General features: G+C 45.1%; 1 protein-coding gene across 1 annotated transcript in view; it reads right to left on the reverse strand.

Moving 5' to 3' along the window:
* Positions 1-20269, reverse strand: part of DPYSL4 (dihydropyrimidinase like 4) — a 41718-nt gene extending 21449 nt beyond the window's left edge. The window contains exons 1-8 of the mRNA XM_084841936.1: positions 19918-20269; positions 13305-13393; positions 11765-11949; positions 10183-10347; positions 7995-8056; positions 7806-7886; positions 5140-5208; positions 3296-3416 (exon numbers count right to left, since the gene is read on the reverse strand). Of these exons, the coding sequence (XP_084698062.1) occupies positions 3296-3416; positions 5140-5208; positions 7806-7886; positions 7995-8056; positions 10183-10347; positions 11765-11949; positions 13305-13393; positions 19918-19956 (811 nt within the window). The 5' untranslated portion in view covers positions 19957-20269. The remainder of the gene's footprint in view (positions 1-3295; positions 3417-5139; positions 5209-7805; positions 7887-7994; positions 8057-10182; positions 10348-11764; positions 11950-13304; positions 13394-19917) is intronic.
* Between the last annotated feature and the right edge of the window lie 257 nt (positions 20270-20526).

Consider the following 20526-nt stretch of genomic DNA (forward strand, 5'->3'; position numbering starts at 1 on the left):
ATGTTACATAAATGGTGGCTGTAAAGGGGCCATTTCCGTAACGTAACAGGCATAAATGGACCATTTTTGCCAGTAATGTTGTGTAAATGGCTTCTTTACGGCCGCCATTTATGCAACATTACATTTCTGGAAAACCCTGAGCTGCCATTTTTACGCAAAATGGCAGCTCGCTAAGGGGACGGGCAGCCACTGGGTGCTTGCCAGGCTGTCCAGTGGTGGGCATGACGAGTGGGAGCAGGTGGCGGCAGTTTGAGGAGCACCCAGCAAGGACAGATGGAGGTGGATGGAGATCCATCCCTAATTTCCACCCATTAGTTCCAGTCCTGCCCTTTGGAGCCACAGAAAGAAGTCTGCTTCATCTTCTACATCACATCGTTTGAGATATTTTAAGGCTGCTACTAGGATTCCCCTTAATATTCTTTTTCTCCAGGCTAAACATACCCAGCTCTTTCAATTGTTTCTCATAGACAATGTAGATTTTTAGTTGAAAAAAGTTGTCCAAGAATCAAAAACACAGAACTGAGGCCAGAGCTAGACACTGCAGCGTATGTGTTGCTCCCATCAAAAAGCAGCCACCCTCCGACTCTGCAACCCATGTAACATCACAGAACACAAAATCCGTGACACGTAACAGCTCCTTGCTCTTCTGCATGGCTCACAGAAGCAGAAGAAATGATACAAAACTAACAAATCTGCTCGATTTGCATAATATGTTCCATTGGCAGAATTCAGCATCCTTGTTGTTAAATTTGGACTACCTTCAGTTGAGAGTCTGACTTCTTAAAAGCAAAAAAAATAAATAAAACATAGCTCCCCTGTGAAAACATTGTGCCAGCAACAGAACAAAAGGATCTTGTTCTAGTTAACTCCAATGCCAATTTTGGGTGAACAACAGTTTCTAGATGGCATACTGACAAAGACAGCAAAACACTGGGGACAAACCTGTCTAAAAAGGCATACATGGAGAGAATTTCAAGAAGGGACCATGTGTGTGCCCTTTTCATAGATGCCGACATTTCTTGACCTTAGGGCTCCTGGACTTCGGAGTGAGACCAAAGATGAGTTGACAGCATGACAGGATGTTGCCCACAACACCTTGGCATATCAAGAGCTCCGTCATCTCTGAGAATGCTCAAAGGACTTTGAAGAAGATCAAGCCCACTTCCAAAATAAATTCTGAATCCACCACTAGCAGTCTTTGCTTGATCTCCTGGAGAAATTCGTCTGCTACGCATCATTAATTTCAATGTCTGGGGCCTTATTTCTCCATTGAAAAAGTGTTCATGTTTTTCAAGCATCTTGAGCACAATTTAGTGAATGATAGCTGCAACTAAGTACCATCAAAATCAGTGTGACTTAGGCATGACCAAGTCCCACTTTATGATATTCTATGGGACTTAAGTTGTGCCTCATTTTTGTTGGATTGTGTTCCTTGTTTATGCTGTTAAAGTGCTGCACTCAACATGCCAACAAATTTGGAACACTCAACAGTGGCCACAAGACTGGAAAAGGTCAGTTTACATTCCAATTGCAAAGAAGGGCAATGCCAAAGAATGTTCAAACTACCGTACAATTGTGCTCATTTCACATGCCAGCAAAGTGATGCTCAAAATCCTACAAGCTAGGCTTCAGCAGTATGTGAACTGAGAACTACCGGAAGTACAAGCTAGGTTTTGAAGAGGCAGAGGAACTAGAGATCAAATCGCCAACTTTCGCTGGATCATGGAGAAAGCAAGAGAATTCCAGAAAAACGTCTATTTCTGCTGCACTGACTACGCTAAAGCCTTTGATTGTGTGGATCACAACAAACTGTGGCAAATTCTTAAAAAGATGGGAGTACCAGACCACCTTACCTGTCTCCTGAGAAACCTGTATGAGGGTCAAGAAGCAACAGTAAGAACCGGACATGGAACAACCAATTGGTTCAAAATTGGGAAAGGAGTACGACAAGGCTGTATATTGTCGCCCTGCTTATTTAACTTAGATGCAGAGTACATCATGAGAAACGCCAGGTTGAATGAATCACAGGTTGGAATTAAGATTGCCGGGAGAATTATCAACAACCTCAGATACACAGACGATACCACCCTAATGGCAGAAAGTGAAGAGGATGTAAAGAGCCTCTTGTTGAGGGTGAAAGAGGAGAGTGCAAAAGCTGGTTTGAAACTCAACATTAAAAAAACGAAGATCATGGCATCTGGCCCCATCACTTCCTGGCATATAGAAGGGGAAGAAATGGAAGCAGTGACAGATTTTATTTTCTTGGGCTCCAAGATCACTGCAGATGGTGACTGTAGCCATGAAATTAAAAGACGCTTGCTCCTTGGGAGGAAAGCTATGGCAAACCTAGACAGCATAGTAAGAAGCAGAGACATCACCTTGCCGACAAAGGTCCGTCTAATCAAAGCTATGGTTTTCCCAGTAGCAACGTATGGCTGTGAGAGCTGGACTATAAGGAAGGCTGAGCGCCGAAGAATGGATGCTTTCGAACTGTGGTGCTGGAGAAGACTCTTAGGAGTCCCCTGGACTGCAAGGAGGTCAAATCAGTCAATCGTAAAGGAAATCAACCCTGAGTGCTCATTGGAAGGACAGATACTGACTTAAGCTCAAATATTTTGGCCACCTAATGCAAAGAGAAAACTCCCTGGTAAAGACCCTGATGCTGGGAAAGACTGAAGGCAAAAGGAGAAGGGGACGGCAGAGGATGAGATGTCTAGATAGCATCACTGATGCAATGAATATGAACTTGAGCACACCCCGGGAGAGAGCGCAGGACAGGAAGGCCTGGCGTGCTATGGTCCATGGGGTCACGAAGAATCGGACATGACTTAACGACTGAACATCTATCTATCTATCTATCTATCTATCTATCTATCTATCTATCTATCATGGTTTATATGGTAACTTGTATTGCATATCCATAAGTCCCCCTGGCTGATTCAGTGCTTGATGCAAAATTGAGCAAGCATTTAGGTAAGAAACAACTATGATTTCATAAAAAAGGCAAAGTCATGGCATGATGAGGAGCACTTTAAATGATACATAAACATGCCATGTATAAAGTGGCCTTCACGTGTAGGGTAGGGGAAAATATCTTTTGGATCTGGGTACCAAACTCTATAAATTCAACTCAGCTCAACTAGTGTAGAGCAATAACCCAATACAATGTCATGTTTTTCTTAATCTTTAAGTCTACTGAAAATTAGCTGATATGCAATTATGGTCTCCAGGAGGAGCATGTACAGAGATAAGTTGCTAGTCCTCATCAGTATGAAAAATATGAAATAGTGCCTACCTTTTCTCTTGGCTTGAGCTATGACATCTGCAGCCCCTTTACTCATGACTTTTGTGATATATAAGGGGCAATTGGCTTGTTTTGCTATTGTAATAGCACGGTACACCGCCTCTGTTTCAACCTTGGGAAACATGAACACCGTCAGATAGTTTCTTCAAAATATCTAAAAAATAAGTGGCCTATATCTATAGTTAAGACTACTAAAATTCAATTATGATGGATTGTACTACTTACTGTTTATGTACTACTTACTGTTCATAAGACTTTTTTCTCTCTAATTGCACTCACAGGAAAACTGCAGTTCCAGGAAAGTGCGGGAAAGTTAGCATTACATTTCTTGTGTTATTGATTTTAAAAGTTATAAATAATTCAGCCAGACAATAATTATCGTAGGCTGAGTCTCAGTATTCAAAAAGATGAGGAATGCAATCTTATGCATGTTTATTTGGAAGGAAGTTCTGCTGTATTCAGCGGGGCTTACTTCCTAATATGAAGCATGTTTAAGATTGCAGCCTAAGAATGCCATCCAGAACCATTAAAACCAGTAAGCATTTTGTCATTTACGTAAATGGCATGTGGATAGTCCTTTTATTCACGTTACAAATTGCGAAAGCACAGAGTGTCAAAATCTGTGAACCACATCCTCTTTCATTAATCTTCCCTGTGTCAATATTCATTTCATCTTAGCTGAACACTTTTATGATTTCATTCAGAATGTGATACCTGTGGATTTGATTCAGAGCTATGGAGATCCTAGTTGAGTGGGCTCCCTATTGACTTCAATGCATAATTTGAACTGCCCCGACACCTACATCAATGGGGACCTTTAAGTCCATTGTGCACTAGACCTCCCATGAGTCTTAGGAGCATGAACAATGGCTCTTATATGCTGGGTTTATTAGTCACAGAGTTTACTGGGGAGGAAGCATTCCATTATCACCTAGAGAGCTGTTGTGCTGGCCTAGAAAATGGGACCTGCGCATTTGATACAGAAAACTAGGAAGACCTTTTCTCAGGGCCAATGCAAATGTGCAGCTGTAGGACACAGGGTTGGATCCAGACTTAGCCATACGCCCATTGAAATCAAGGAGACTTCAGTTAGTGTCAATGTCCCAATTATTTTAATGCACCTGTGCTAAATATGACCAAGACTGGATCGAAGTGCATGGATCTTCCTGGAAACTAGCACTTGAGCCTGCAGGTAAAGCATCATTCTGTGCTCTCCCATCTGAAAAATGCCCTATGTATAGAAAACTAGCATGTCAAGGAAAGGCTAGACAAGAATGTCTTCCCCTGACGTGCTAGCTTTCCACATACTGCAGGATTTCTAATGTGGCAGAGCATTCAGACATGATTCCTATCTTCCAAAACCTCAGGACCAAATCTGGCTCTTCTGTTCCCTGGATGGCCATGCCCCCTTTCCCTAGCCTTACCCTTTCCCTTGATCACTGATTGGTTGGTGGTTTCCCAGCCTTTGTGTCATCGTCATCCCCCCCCCACCTTCTAAAAGGCTGAAACGCCTCTCCTAAGGCGGAGTTACTGGAAGGAAGAGCTTTAAGCCAAAGTGTGCAAGTATTTTGGCCCTGCCCATGCCTCCAAAATGGAATTTGGCCCTTGGGCTGGAAGAGGTCCAACACTCCTGCCCTAGAATGACTGTACCATCTCTTGCTTCTGAATGTGTAACTTGGTGCTCAAGTTGGTGATTTGGAAACTTGAAGCGTTGTGAATGCTGAAGATGATCCAATGAAATGGATTTTACGTATGCAGCTGACACTCAGCAACATCTACCAACATAATCAAATTTGCTGAGTTATAGTGATTCCATGGAACCACCTTAGTATTACCTCTTCTGGATGACTGAGAACATGACCCTCAGGACCAGTAATCCCCAGTTCCAAGAGTCTTTTTTGCTCCTAAAAGAAAAAACATGGGAGAAGCAATGATTCAGAACTGTAAACACTATATCGAAAGTGTAATTTGAAACATCAGAATGTTCTCTAAAGCAACCCCAAATATTTATTTATGACAATTCCAGCAGCTTGCTCTGGCATTATATGTGCAACTCAGCAACAGAACAAGGGGGCTTGTGCAATCTTCTGCTTGGTGGTTTACCAGGGAAGTCTGAAGATCTACCTCTGCCGAAGGTGTTAGGATTGGACTGGAGAGACCATTCTAAAATAAAGCTAGTGACAGAAAGCAAGGTTGCCAAAAGAGAAAGGCAATTTGTCATGTAATCCTGAAATATAGTTCTAGCTGATTAAATATGTAGAAGTAGCTGTCTTTCTAACATCCACGTTCCATCTTGGTCTTTCACATCAAAGCCCCCAATAGGCACTGATGCAGTTCAACAATACTCCTCTAAGGATTCTGGCTTGTGGAAGGCAGATTAATGTTGCAATTTGTCCTACTAAGCCCCAAAGCATACAATAACAAAGAAATGTGCTGATCTGATTAGGGGAGAAGAGTTTAATAGCAGAGCTCATGATTTGCATGTATAAGGTCTTGGGTTCAACTTCTAGCACCGCACTTAAAGCAGAAGTGTTGAACCTCAGGCCCCCAGGCAAAATCCGTCCTCATCCCCAGTCCCCTCGCCCTTTCCCCTAACCACCGAACGGTTGGTATTTTCCTGGCTTGTGCATGTTTTTCCTCCATTCTAATAGGTTGAAATGTCTCTCCCAACACTTAAGTTACTGGCAGTTAGAGCTGCAAGCAAAAATATGCTAGTATTTTTGGTATTTTGGCACCCCTCTTTTGCCTTCAGCCTCATCCACTATTGTCATGTGGCCCCTGAGAGCTTCTCCAAAACTGAATTTGGCACTCAGGCTGAAAGAGGTTCAACACCCTTGAGTTAAAGGATTATTGGTAACAAAGCTGAGAAAGATGCTTACTTGGGAGGCTAAAGACCTGCAGTTAGCAGCTAGGTACGCTAGCTAGGTCTTGCCTAGGTCACATATTGGTCTGATATGGCACCTTCTTATATCATCATCACCATTCCTTCTAATAGCGATTCAAGTCTTCCCATGTTCGTGCTCATGTAGCCAAAACTGCACCAGCTGTTCACAAGAAACAGGTACTGGCAGACATGGGGTAATGCCAAGGTTTGCAGATGCTCAAAAATATTTAGAAATTTAAAAACCCAAAGCAGGGGGATGGACAAATCCCCAAACAGCCCTATAAGAACTCAGTGTCATGGAATGTTGACAGCCTGAGAGAAAGAAAACCTGACAAGTGGGGTGGGAGGGGAATGGAATGGAATGGCTGGAAAGGGAGGAGGAAGAGACCTATAGTAGGTTGTAGAACCCTCATGGAGTTCAGGGTATTCAAAGCAAATGTTAGGGACAGTGCTAAAGAGCATACAAAAGCAGAAGACAGGGTACCAAGCTATTCCAGAGTTCTGTTGGTGGATCTGCCAGTGTTTTGAAACCACTGTCCTAGGATCAAGAATGACTGACTGGCAGCCTGAATGAAACACTGAGAGGTGGGCAGAAGGTGGAGCTCCAGATGTTTGGGACTTCAACTCCCAGAAGCCTCTGCCAGCAGGGCCAATGTTCAGAAACACTGGGAGTTGAAGTCCAAAAATTCTGGACATCTACCTTCTGCCCTCTTTGGACGAGATGATGGTGCTTTCATGTGTCACAAAACCAAGTGCAGACAAGAGCCACCAGGCTTGGAAGGGGAGGGGAAGACAATGCTGATGGAAGAGGAAGCGAAGGTGCTTCCTGAAGCTGGCTGGTGCCGGAAACCATTCCTGGCTTGAGTGGCGCTGAAGCTCATCCTTCCTACAGAGTGCCCCACGGGCAGCAGCATCTGCGGACGTTGATGTGGGGCCCAACTGCATCTAAGAGTCGGGCTCAGAAGAGAACAGACTCCGGTGGATGAGGAACTGGTGCTTAGCAACTAGCTGCTAAACCAGAGGTATCGAACCTCTTTCAGACGGAAGTCCAAATTCAATTTCAGAGAATATCTCAGGGGATGCAGTCCAGTGGTGGGCAGGACCAAAAAAGGTGGGGTCAAAATATCAAAAAATACCAGCATGTTCTGTCTTAAAGTTTTTACTGCCAATACCTAAGCCTTAGGAGAGCCATTTCAACCCTTTGGAATGGGGGGGGGAGGAAAACACCCAAACCCAGGGAATCACAAAAACCCAGGAAAACACCGAACATGTGGCAGTCAGGGAAAGGAGGTGGGGCCCCAGAAAGCAGATGTGGACTGAGGTGGGCTAGATTTGTGGTTCAACACCCCTGTGGTATGGCTGCTCAGGCTTAAGAAGCTGCCGTTCCTACCCCGTGCACATCTCTACAGTGGAAGGTGGTGGCTCCAGGGTCAGTGGAGCCACTCTGGGTTCAGTGCCGGAGCACCTTGGACAGCTCCTTTAGAGTTCGGACTGAAACCCGGAGCGGATTCACCACCCCACTGACATTGGAGCCACCAGCCTCGACTACATCGCTACTCAACACAAAGTGACTGCTTGTTTATTTTAAATGACTGCTAACGTGAACGCTTGCTCTACCTCATCAATGATGTCTCCGTTTTCAGCATGTACTTGAGCAATGGCACCCAGTTCTCGAATAATACTGAATATCTCATACATCTGCCAGGAAAGGAAGGAAGAAAGAAACATTCCCAGAGTCTGATAAGCTATCAGTTTAAGTACCAAACTGTAGTCGAACACTCGTTTTCAGCTCATGTCTGTAATTACCTGAGCATCAGTGCACTGGAGTTTGTCTTTATAAGCCATGAAAACAAGAAAGGAGTTCACACCTTAACAAAGACAGAAGTGAATTAATGATTGCAGTTGAAAGAAGATAATCAGTTTCCACTTTTTACAATGCCTAGCTAGTTTATGTTCAGAGCTGGTCAAGGGTTAGGATCTGATTTGAAAAATGAAACCGAATCACTTCTATGCTATAAGCCATAACGTTGCTTACTCAAAAGAAAATCCTATTGAAATCAATGGAATTTACTTCCAAGTCATTTATTTAATGTTCTTACCAATCTAGCTGAACACAGAGATATGGCTCTGGTAGGGCAATCCTATACTTGTCTGCTTAGAAGTAGGTCACGCTGATTTCAGTGGGGCTTCCTCCCAGATAAGTATGTACAGGATTGCAGCCCGAATTACCCATCTATCCTAATAAAGCTGAATTACCTCTCTATGCTGAAAAAAAAGTATCAAAATGCAATCAGTTACAAACCACAATGTGCAGGCAACTCACTTCGTAGTTTAGACCACTCTGCTCTGAACCCATGTTGTTTTTAGAGAATTTGGCTGTGTTCATACATCAGGCCATCCTTCCCCAACCTGGCACCCTGCAGATGTTTTGGACTACAACCCCTATCACCCAACCACCAGTCATGCTGGTGGGGGTTGATGGGAGTTGTAGTCCAAAACAGCTTGAGGGCGCCGTTGGGGAAGGCTGCACTAGGCTGCGTTATATTAATTTCTGTGTATTACTTCTTATTCTGTTGCACTGGACCAAAATCCCAAGCATGTACCAATTATAGTATTAGAATTCACTGCAATGAATTCACTGCAATTCACCCAACCTTTCTGGGTTGGTAGGCATATGGCTGCCATGGGAGGGGGGCTGACGAATCATAAAATGGCTGCAAGATGGGGCACGGCTCTTTCCCATCAGGCAAACTCATGAGACTAAAAGAAACGTAAGTTGCCCAAGAATCTATATACAAGGCAGAGGTGGGGTCTGAGCTCCAAAACACAAAACTACTCTTATGAACCCAAATAAAGATGGCACTGGAGGGCAGCACTCTACTTTGCAGTATGCCAGCCTCCAAGTTAAAACACATTTTTTAATTAAAAAACCCCCTTAAGAATTAAAATAAAAATCAGGAGGGACAGGGAGCCCAATGGGTGCCAAGAGAAGTGTCTGCAGGTCCATTGGCACCCACAGGCACCACGTCAGAGCCCCCAGATTTAAGTAAACATGAGAAGTCTGACATCAGGTTAAATACGTAATACCATAAATTGGTTACCTTAAAATATCAGACTAACTTAGGGTGCAATCCTATGCACGTCTAGACAGAGAAAAGGCCTACAAGTTGTAGGCCTTTCCTCTGTCTAAACATGCATAGGATTGTGCCTTAAAAATCTTAGTGGGACTTTCATAGGAACAGAACCATCTGCCATATATGGAGCCAGACCACTGGTCAGTCTACAAGGAGCAGCACTGGCTCTCCAGGATTTCAGACGGAAGTCTTTCCCCACCCTACCTGATTGTGACAACCAGCAGGAGTATGTTTTTTGCTCCACTGGGCAAGCCGGTACATGTGACCCCAAGAGCCCTCCTCAGCATGCCACACAGAGATCAGCCAAAGTGGACACCCTAATTCACTGTCAGAAATGGGTTTGCTGCATTCCAGCAACATGCCTAGCTATATCTATCAAAATGTCAAGTCATGCTACTGAAGAAGCCTTCAGCTGAGAGGCTGCCAATCATTACTCCACAGTCATAACACTATAGTATTAAATACTGGTTTCACAGAGCAAGCTTATTTTTACTGATGATTCATTTCCATTCTCCTTGGTTAGACACAAACAATGATAAAAAGAACATGTGAATACATTATGGTCTCCATGTTGCATTACGACACTATCAATCTTCAATCCCCCAAACACAGAGTCTACTTATGAAGGAGAAACACCAGTTATTAAGATATTAAATATTTAAAAATGATCAAATGTATCTTGTCAAAAAGGACAAGTTTCTCCCCAGCGATTAAACATAATTTTCTTCCATAAATCTCTTTCCCACCATCTTTTCCATAATCTAGCAGTTTATATCTAGAGGAATCTTTGCCTTCCAGCATCTTAAGATGAACGTTTGTTTCTTTTTTGCAGGCAGAAAGCTACAACAGCCGTTCCTTACCTTTGTCTTTAACAAGCGCCTCCAGCTCTTCTTTTATGCTCTCATGCCAACGTGTGATGTCAATATGCAGGGAATAATCACAACACGCTTTACTATCAGCACCCTCCCTCCATTGGTCATAGGCAGTCAGCAGGTTTGCTCCGGACTCAGGAAATACGTGGTCAACTGGAGAGACAATTGCATGTATTTTTTAAAAAAGGATTTCATTGCCTTGTATCCAATGAAAGGTTCTCATTTCAGGGAGCAGGGAGCACCAAGGCTTTGTAATACCTACACATACGTATATTTAGGACAACTTAGGGCACAATCCTATGCATGTTTAGACAGAGAAAATGCCTACAAGTCCCAGCATTCCCTGGTCAGCCAAGGGTTTTTGAAAAAAAGGAAAGTTCAGGGCCACTGGTTCAAATGGAGACTTGTTGTTGTTTTTAAACTCCCCACAGGATGCGTGCATGGAAGTTTGGGGGGGGAGGAATGTGTGCGTGTGTATGTGGGGCATGGGCAGGGTAATTTTACCCCCCCCCCGAGGTCCATGGGCCTGATCTGAATCAGGACCGTGCACACTTGGAGGAGAGTGAGAAAAACTATCATGCCTAGCTCTACTATGTGTGATTCGCCAAATGTTTAGTTTGGCCCTCAGTTAAATAACATGAGGATCACAGAATCATAGAATAGTAGGGTTGGAAAGGGCCTATAAGACTACCGAGTCCAACCCACTGCTCAATGTCTACATAATTATATAGCACAGCAGAGGTTCCCAACCTTTTGGGGTTGGTGGGCACATTTGGAATTTTGAGAGTGTCATGAGCACTCTCACAAAATGACTACCATGAGGGGGTTTGCCCAGTCACAGAATGGCTGCCATGGTGGGGGTGGTCAGTCACAAAACTGATGGCTAAACTGGCAAACCGGTGAGACTAAAAGAAAAGTAACTTGTCAAAGAATCTAAGTAATAGGCAGAGGAGGGCTCTAAGCTCCAAAAGACACAGCCACTCTTTGGAACCCAAATAAAGATGGTGCTGGAGGGCAGCCCTTCACTTTGAGCATGCCAGCCTCCCAGCTTAATCTTTTTTTAATATCTTAAGAAATAAAATAAAAATCAGGAGGAGCAGGGAGCCTAGTGGGTACCAAGAGAAGTGTTCGCAAGCACATTGGTGTCCATGTTGGAGACCCCAGCAGTACTGAAGGAAAGCATGCACTGAAGGAAAGCATGCATATCTATTAATTAAGGACTAATTCATGTGACCAAATGAGCACCTATATTATGCATAGGTTAAAAGTATCGAAGTCATATTTGGCACATGGTGATCTGTTTTTGTAAATGTGTCGATGCACATGGTACCATGAGCTGGATGCGTCATGACTCGTAAGACAACCACAGGGCCACTTTATTGCGTGCTCAACGCAGTCAGGATGTTCCCAGCTCAGACACTTGCCATGAAAATTTGCTCCTGAACAAATACTACCAGGAGAAAAACCTGGCTTTCTGATTTGTCATGGAAAATTTAAACCTTTTGCAATGACCCATTTTCCTGTTCTGACAAAAGGGATGCATGCAGTCCATGCTAAAGAGAGTACATACGTATCATGGTGGTTCCTCCTGCAAGAGCTGCTTTTGTGCCTTGATAGAAGTCATCTGCAGTGGTCATTCCCATCAAAGGCATCTGTAATCTAGTGTGGACGTCTATTCCGCCTGGCATAACCAGCTGGCCATAAGCGTCAACCATTTTCACACCTCCAGGAACAATCAGATTTTCCCCAATTTGTCTGAAAATGACACAAAGAGGAACTCTTTGTGAAAGTCATTCAAGAAGGGTGACAGCTTATAGACATTCAACATATTAGGCTGGATCCCGTGCTTCTTCCACAATAGTTCTAGATTGGTAAAGCAAATGCACACATTTCATCCCCTCTTCTTCCCTCCAGCAAGAATTATTCATTAGATTGGAAAGGGAAAAATGAAAAAGGGGGAGTGGATTCTTGTCTGGTAGATAGGAAATGCGCTGTGTTCTAGCTCTGACACTTGCCCTAGAACCCTCTACTCTGCACATGCTTGGAGACACCTTCCTTTAGTAGTACATCACATTCCAGGGCTCGGACAAGGCACAAATTAAGCTTGATGAGAGTTGAAATGTGTGTGTGTTTACTATGAGCTTCCTGTAGAATGAAGAAAGTGACTTGAGTTACCTCAATGGCTCTTTTGAGAAATGAAGACTGGTTGCAAGGTGGCAAGAGAAAAACAAAAGAACCCGGAATGGGGTTCCATGGCAGGGAATGAAATGTGTTCCAAGGATGTTAACAGAGAAGGAAAGGAGGAGCGGGGCTGTGTTTTGCACTCCCACACTCACAGTTGCATGTTACTGAACTGACTAGGGAGCAAAGAAAAGGGCCATTTGGACACACCCTTTGGATCAAGTTCACCCTTGGCAGGGCACTGCTTTCCTGAACTTTCTGACTTTCCAACCGATTTGTTCCACCGTGCACAGCATTTTATTATTTGTTACATTTATATCCCACCTTTTCCTCCCAGGAGCCCAAGGCAGTGTACATGATCCTCCTGCTCCCCATTTTATCTGTGAGGTAGGTTAGGCTGAGAGAGTGACTGGCCCGAAGTCACCCAGTGAGCTTCATGGCTGAGCGGGGACGTGAACCCAGGTCTCCCCAGTCCCACTCCAACACGCGAACCACTATACTACACAGCACTCCTATTAGACCATCAGCAGAAATCATCATAGTATGTCAAATGTTAACAATCCCTCTGTTCCAAGTTCTCCAACTCTGTAGTGCAGAATTAGGGCAAGTTAAGTGATGCCTACTGACGCAAACATTTGCCAGACGTGACCATGATCTAAATTCTGAAATAATGTATTCAGAACTTCATTCCGCTAAAATTAATGCTCTTGATCCAGAGACACTGTTGTGCAAAGTGATGCTCTGAGCAGCTGTGCCCCATGCGTTGTTGTCATGTCTATATGTATCAGTACTTAGATGCTTTTTCTCCTCCATGTTTTGCCTCTGTTTCATCTATTATAGCGGCTCAGAATACAACAACTCTAATCAAATTGCACACAAATATCTGAAATACATCAAATTGTACTACAAAATATTCTTCAGTGACTTACTTAATCAAACCATCTTCCACATAGATATCTGCATAAAACGACTGATCGTCGTTGACTATCTTTCCTCCTTTGATGAGCAGCCGGTCACTCTAATTAAATAAATAAATGAATAAACAAATAAAGATTTCCAAGATAATTTTAGCCATTTCATTCAGAGACCACTTCAGGTATACATTCAGAAGCATGTTATGGAGAAATGCCTGATGCAAGTTGAGTGTAGATCACAGTATACTTGTGATATTCAAATTCAGTCTAAAATGTACAGAGCAACTGAAGTGATTTTGTTTTGTTTTAAAAGATAAAGCACAACACAGTGGAACACAAACCACAAAAAACAGTTTGGGGGATGCTATCTGACTAATTATAACTGGGAGGAACTATGGGTTATGAATTCTGAGAACATGCATGTCAACCCTGCTGACCTTTTTCTATTCATTGCCATTGTAGAATATATGCAATTCTGAATAGATAGCTCTTAAGTAAGGTAGCTAAACTCCCACAAATTCCAGCTCTCAAAATGAAAAGCCATGGGACTCTGATGTTGCTTTTGCTTTGTTGCTTTCCCCACCCCCAGTGCGGTCTCCAAGGATATCACAAGGAATCAGGCCTATAATTTGATGAAAGGGGATCGTTCTGAGTTGACCTCTGTTAGCACTTCCAGGGAATCTGTCAGCTATTCTGGAGAAGGCAAAGGAAGCAGAAAGACACATGAAAATAACTGCAGAATAAGGCATAAAGCTAAAGAGAGGGGGAAGAGAAGGACATTCTCCCAACCTATACAATTCATTTCCTCCCCTCCCTTAAAATGGATATTCCAGGTATCTCTCTTCATGCTGATTTATTCTTGCATGAGTAAACATTTCATGCAATCACATATTTGCATGCTCACCAGCTCCCTTAGCAGTAGGAAGTTTCAGGGCGGCCTTTTATGGGAGCAGGAGCTTGGAAGGGGAGACTACTAAAGACTTACAATGTTTCCGTGATATCCATTTATTATAAATATATGAACAGAGTGTTGTGGAAACAGACACCCACACAGGCACTGCTACTCTTTGAAGGAGCGTCAGTTCTCCAAAAGCAATGGGATGCACCCCTCTTAAGCCTGCTTCTTCACAGCCAGCTGCAAAAACTCAGACTTGCTTCTCTTCTTCTGGCTAAATTGAAACTGCCCAATTATTTCCCTAAGGCAGGGTGCAGAATCTCACCAACCTGGGGTCCCACCAACCTGGGGCCCCAATCCAGCCCTCTGGGGTTCCCCAGAAGGCCCCACTCCCTTCCCCTGGCCCCACCCCTTTCCCCCGACACCAATCATTCAGTTGTTTCCTGGCTGTTGTGCCGTTTCCCCCCCTTGTTAAAAAGTTGACATGCCTCTCCTAACACCTAGTTACTGGCAGTTAGAGCTTTAAAGTAAAATATGCTAGCATTTTTGTTATTTTGGCCCAACTGCTTTTGCCTTTAGCACCACCCACCACCCACCCACCACTAAAATGTGGCCCCTGAAACCTTCTCTGAAATGGAATATGGCCCAGGTAAGAAGTTCTACACCCTTGCCCCTAAGCAATAGCAGGGAAGATAGTAGCTATCAAAAGCCATTAAACAAGCAATCAAGCTATATAAAAACTCAGAGAGAAGATAATATTATTGATGGATATAACACGTTAGCATTTCTATAACACGCCCTGATTTTTTTAAACATGGTTCAAAAAATGGCTTGTGACGGAAACGCAATTTTTAATAAAGTAAATAAGCTTCTAAAGTCATATGTAAATTGGCTTCCTTGTTACACAGGATTAGATGTGCTTGTTGTGGGCCTATACATAATGGAACCGTACCAAGGAAAATATCAAAGAGGTGGTTACATCTGTGTTTGCCTTTCTTCCAAGAAGCTCAGACAGGGGAATTGGAGTATCTAGGAGGTCTCCTTCTCTCCAAGTTCTGGTTAGGCCCCTAGTTGTTTAGTTTTACAGATGGAACTACAATGGGTGCCTTGCCTTCACAAGATTTCCAAAACTTTTGCACATATGGATGACCCATATGTATGGATGTATGGACTTAGGGATGTATGGACTTTGTTAAATCCTTTCTGTCTGTGTACAGCGGGTTGTCAGGTGTCTTTCATTCCATTATCCGCTCATTGATAGAATCAGATTTTTTTTTTACCAGAATTTCATTGTATTTGCACTAATTCACTCAGCACTAATGTGCAATTGCATTAATGTGGATTAGTGCAGATCCTGGTCTGCAAGTCCCCAGAAACTGTGTGACTTGGAAAAAGCTGGTCTGCTGTGGAATCCACAGGTCGGATTCAGAAAAACCCAAACTCATTTGAATACATTGCCAATTTCTCTGACAGCACTACCTGTACTACAATATTGTTGTTCTAACCGGTCTTAAAGTGAAAAATGTACCTTAGCTTTAAAATCTACATTTAGAAAACAGCACAGGATTGTTTCATCAGGGCAGACGTCCCCAATCTGGTGCCCTCCAGAGGTTTCAGACTTCAACTCCCATCAGCCCTGGCCAGCATGGCCAGTGCTCAGGAATGCTGGGGTTTGTAGTCCAAAATATCTGGAGAGCACCAGGTTGGGGAAGGCCACATCAGGGTATCACAATGGAAAGCTTTGCTGAACTCCTGAATTCCTCCCCACCCCTTGAAGGCCTCTTGGGTAAGCAACTGTGTAACTACTCTGTCTGGATAGCAACCCTTCTCCATAACAACCATTGAATGCCAGATGTGTTAACCAAGCTTTTATTCAATTTGCTCCTTTTCAGCCCATGTTCAAGGGCTGGTTCACACCTGCTCACTCACTGCCAAACGATGAAGGATTTTAAAGAGCCCTCACACATCGGCCAGCAAGGGGAGAAGCCATTCGGCCCAAAGCTCACCTCTAAAGAAATCCCTTATATACACTCATTCCATCACACTTTCTTTTGGAGGGGGAAAATACAACAGTACTGAGAGTGGATGCAGCAAGGCCCACCCAAATCATTGGACACAGGAGAGGGCAACTTCTAAAGGTTGGGGGGGGCACATTTAGGGATGTACGGATGTTGGAAAATCCATCATATCTGCGTTTTACAGATTGTCAAGTGCCTTTCATTCCGTTGTCCACTCATTGGTGGAATCAGATTTCCCCCCTTTCCCGAATTTGTGCAAATTTGCACTTGTGCAAATTCACTCGTGAAAATGCACAAATCCCCCCCCCCAGTGCATTTTCATACTTCAGCCTATGAAGAAGAAGCACATTTTCGGCCATTTTTTAATTTCACATATTTTTCTACAACTAAATTTGCATAAAATTCCAGAAAGTTTTTTTTAAAAAAAAGGTCCCCAAGTCCATGGAATCGGTGCGACTCAGGAAAACCTGGCCCACTGCAGAATCCATGGCTTGGATTCATAGAAATCGCAACTCATTTGATTCCATTGCAGATTTCTCCAACATCCTTAGCCACATTGCTGCCCCCGCCCCTCACCGCTGGTAGCGCAGAGGCAGCAGGAAGGAAAAATAGTCTTGCTTTTAAAAGCCGAAAGCACAGTTTGCTGCTGAAATTCACAACAGGATGGCAATGGGGGAGGGGGATTCACTATATTGGCTTTATAATAGCCCCTTTTTGCTGCCGCCACCACCGAATTTCAGTGACAAACCGCACTTTTTGCTTTTAAAAACAGGCTATGTTTCCCTCAAAAATGATGAAATGCTGCTAAATTTTTGTGGCAAATCTGGGGGTTCAGCAGCAGCGGGGGCAGTGAGGGGTCACTTGAAAGTTGTGGGGGGGCCCATGCAGCCCATGGGCTGCCCACCTATGCAATATGACTGGATGGGGTTCTGCAAGGGGAAGGAGTCACCTACCTCTTCCACTGAAGCATCTAAGAGTTTACAGGCCAGGTCATTAGAACAATGGCTCATGAGCCAAGAATAAATAGACAAGTAATGAGTTGTGCTGATGCTCACTTGAAACTTGACTAAATATGACTTAAGTGGCATTAGAGGTTCAATAAATATAACGGCCATGATCCAAAAAGCTACTTAGGTTCACACAAGGGACTTGCATTAGCCCAGTGAAATATTTGGACTTCCCCCTCTGCCCACCCCCAATTCATGCCATTCACATGCTTTTCTTTAAAGCCTCCTCAGTTTCAAAAGAGTTTGCCACACAGCATTGGGGACAGCTGTCCGAGAACTGGGCTCATGGCATTCGTTTCATAGTTCTTTAGATCTTGATGAGTGTAGTGTATTTTATTTCAGTGGGGGTTTTGATCAATCACTTTCACATTTTCATTTAATTCACAAACAGAAGTTACTGTGGGTTGGATCCAGGCTTGATAGAGTAGACCGACTAAAATCAATCGGACTTGCGTTAGATGTGACTAACTTATGTCCCGTTGATTTCATTGGGTCTACTATACTGCGTCTGGATCCAACCCGTAATGGGTGTGTGTACATACACATGCATGCGCACACCTCTGAAATGAGTGAAATGAGGAAGCAGGCAATAAATAACATCAAAAGTATGTCATGCAGCATTACTAACACCACAATCCTATGCATGTGTGCTCAGAAGTCTGACTGAGTTCAGTGGGGCTTACTCCCATGTAAGTGGGAATAGGGCTGCTTCCAAAGAGAACAAGAATTTGTGTTTTGGAGAATACCGATGCTGAAATAACAGCAAATCTGATTGTCTTTTATAAGTAGAAATACACATAGATGCACGTTGATGTAGGCGACATGCACCTGATGCTAAAAGTACACAGTAGCTGCCTGATGATTTTCTGCGTGCTACTCCTCCTACTAATGGGGAAGTAGAAGAAGAAACTATGGGACATGCTAAGAAAGAATGACAGAAAGAGGCCACTGAAATATATTGAATCCTTTCCCAAAACATTCTGGACTTACACCTGGAATCCACTGCAGTTCTTACCAGTGCAATCCTAGGCATGTCTACTCAGAAGTAAGTCACACTGAGTTCAATGGGACTTACTCCCAGGTAAGTGTGTACAGGATTGCGCCCTGTGTGTCATCCTGCAAACAAGAGAGATCAAGACATGATTGATGCAGATATCTGGACATTATGGATAAAAGGAGTTTGAGATATCTGCATTAAGAAGGGTTGAATTACAGGGATTTCTTTTCCACAGCAAAGTTTTAGTTACAGGCAATATGGATGAGCTGCCTTTGAAAAGCAATTAACAGGTAAACAGAGGCTTGTTGTTTTGCTCTTTACAAAGAGCCTCCAACCAAGGATAAAATGCTGCTTCTGGGTTCAAGCTGGGTTACGCTCAACAAAAGAGCACATTCAATCTCCACCCGGGGAGCTTTCAGCAGCAAAAGCTTAATACCAGCCCCCTCATGCAGAATACGCTTCCATCCTTCCTCCTGCCTTTTTTCCATGTTCCCAGGCTAGATTGCATTATTTCAAGATTGAACTCTACAGCCCCTGTTCGCTGGAGAAATGCCAAGCAATGTGGATGGTGTATAACCCTTGTTTATGCAATGTACGTCTTGATAACCTGCATTGATTGCCTTTCATGTGCCTGATAGTGAGAAATACTCTAGACAGCACTCCAAGCTAAATTAAGCTCTCTGCCCTTTAAAAATCAAATCAAGTCTTAGACTCTCTATTAGAGGTGGGAGACGTCGATCTGTCTGTGGAAGGCAAATGGGGCACCCCGCCCGGCAAAGTGTTGTTTATCTGTGGCTTGCACACATGCCCAGTGTTCTCCTAGAGGTGAACATTTTAACACTCTGATGAGAGAGTGATAGAAAAGAGAATATATTCGTTCGGGTGATGAAATCATAAACAGCCTTTCGAGAAGCTGTGTAGGGAGTCAGAAATCCTTGGATAAGAAATCCAGGGGGCTTGTGCTAAAAAGGGACAAACAGGGGGATAAGAATAGCTACTTCAACAAAAACAAAGGTGTGTTGTTCTAGATGACTGGAACTGTTTTTGTTTGCTTGCTGTTTTACATTCTCCTTGGAAGTTGATTCGGGCTGCCAAACAGTGATGGGCTTTCCAGATAAACAAGGTTTCCGACAGCCCTGGTTGTTCTATGAAGGCTCGCACAGTCGCGGGCAGCTCTTCCTGATGAGGGAAGTCCCCGGAAAGGCGGAGACACGGGCTTGGCTAGCCACGAAGAAGCAGCTCCGGGTTTCCCGGTGGCGCGGCCGCCGTGCGCCCCCTGAATAAAGGAAGCGATGAGAGGGGTGGGAGCCTCCCCTCCCTCCGGGCCCCGGCTGGCGGAGGCACACAAGCATCTCTCTCACTCTGGCGAAATCGCTCGCTCTGCTCTTGTCTGCAGCCTCCGCTCCCCCCTCCCCTCCCCTCCCGTCCAAGCCCACCCGGACTGAACAGCTCCATCCATCCTCCACCCGGCGCGTCGAGCGCAAAGCGCCCCCGCCGTTCCCGGGACGCGAATCATTCCTGGCGTCACCTCCTCGGTGCGGATCCTCAGGCACAGCCAGGCAGGCCCAGGACCCCCGTCTCTCTCTCCGTCCACCCTGGTGCCATTCGGCCTCCCCCCGCAAGCCCGGCCCGGCTCCCCGGCGCCCAGAAGCGCCTGCCCAGCAAGCCAGGCCGGGCCGAGCCTCTCGTCCCCCCCCACGGGGCGGCTCACCGTGATCCGAGGGATGTTCTTCTTGCCTTGGTACGACATCGTCTTCCGATCCTACCGCGGGGCGGCGCGTGGGAGCGGTGGGGCGGCGGAAGAAAGGGGCGGGGGGGTCCTTTCGGCTCTGAGGGGGCGCCCGGCCGAGGAGCAGCAGCGGCTGGCGCTGGCGGAGGGCTCTGCGCTGTGTGCCGCCGCGTGTGCGCGCGCGCCTCCCCGGCTGGCGGATTGTTCTGGCGAGGAGGGAGGGAGGGACGGGCGGAGAGCGCGGCTCGGTGGCTCCCCCTGCCCGGCCGGCCCGCCCGCCCGCCGGCAGCCGCCGCGCCGAGAGCGCCTGATTAGCATTCCACCCCCGTGTCTCAGCCAGCGACAGACAGGCCCGCAGACGGCTCCGCCGGGGCCTCTCTCCGGGCGGGCCTCGACGGCAAGCCCCGCCCCTGCCCAACAAAAGCCCGCGCCGCCCCTCGCTCGCCAACAAAGGGCACGTGGCCGCCGGGCCCTCGCCAGGCGCCGGAGTCGGCGTGGCTGCTGCTGGCGGCCTAGGCGCAAGGCCGAGGGCCAAGAGGTCTTTTGTCCTTGCGCTTGGGGGACGCAGCGGCGGCTCTCACGGACGATTCG

Source organism: Heloderma suspectum, chromosome 3, assembly GCF_057233095.1.
Source record: "Heloderma suspectum isolate Gila_16-S chromosome 3, 16-S_ref, whole genome shotgun sequence".
Classification (NCBI taxonomy): domain Eukaryota; kingdom Metazoa; phylum Chordata; class Lepidosauria; order Squamata; family Helodermatidae; genus Heloderma; species Heloderma suspectum.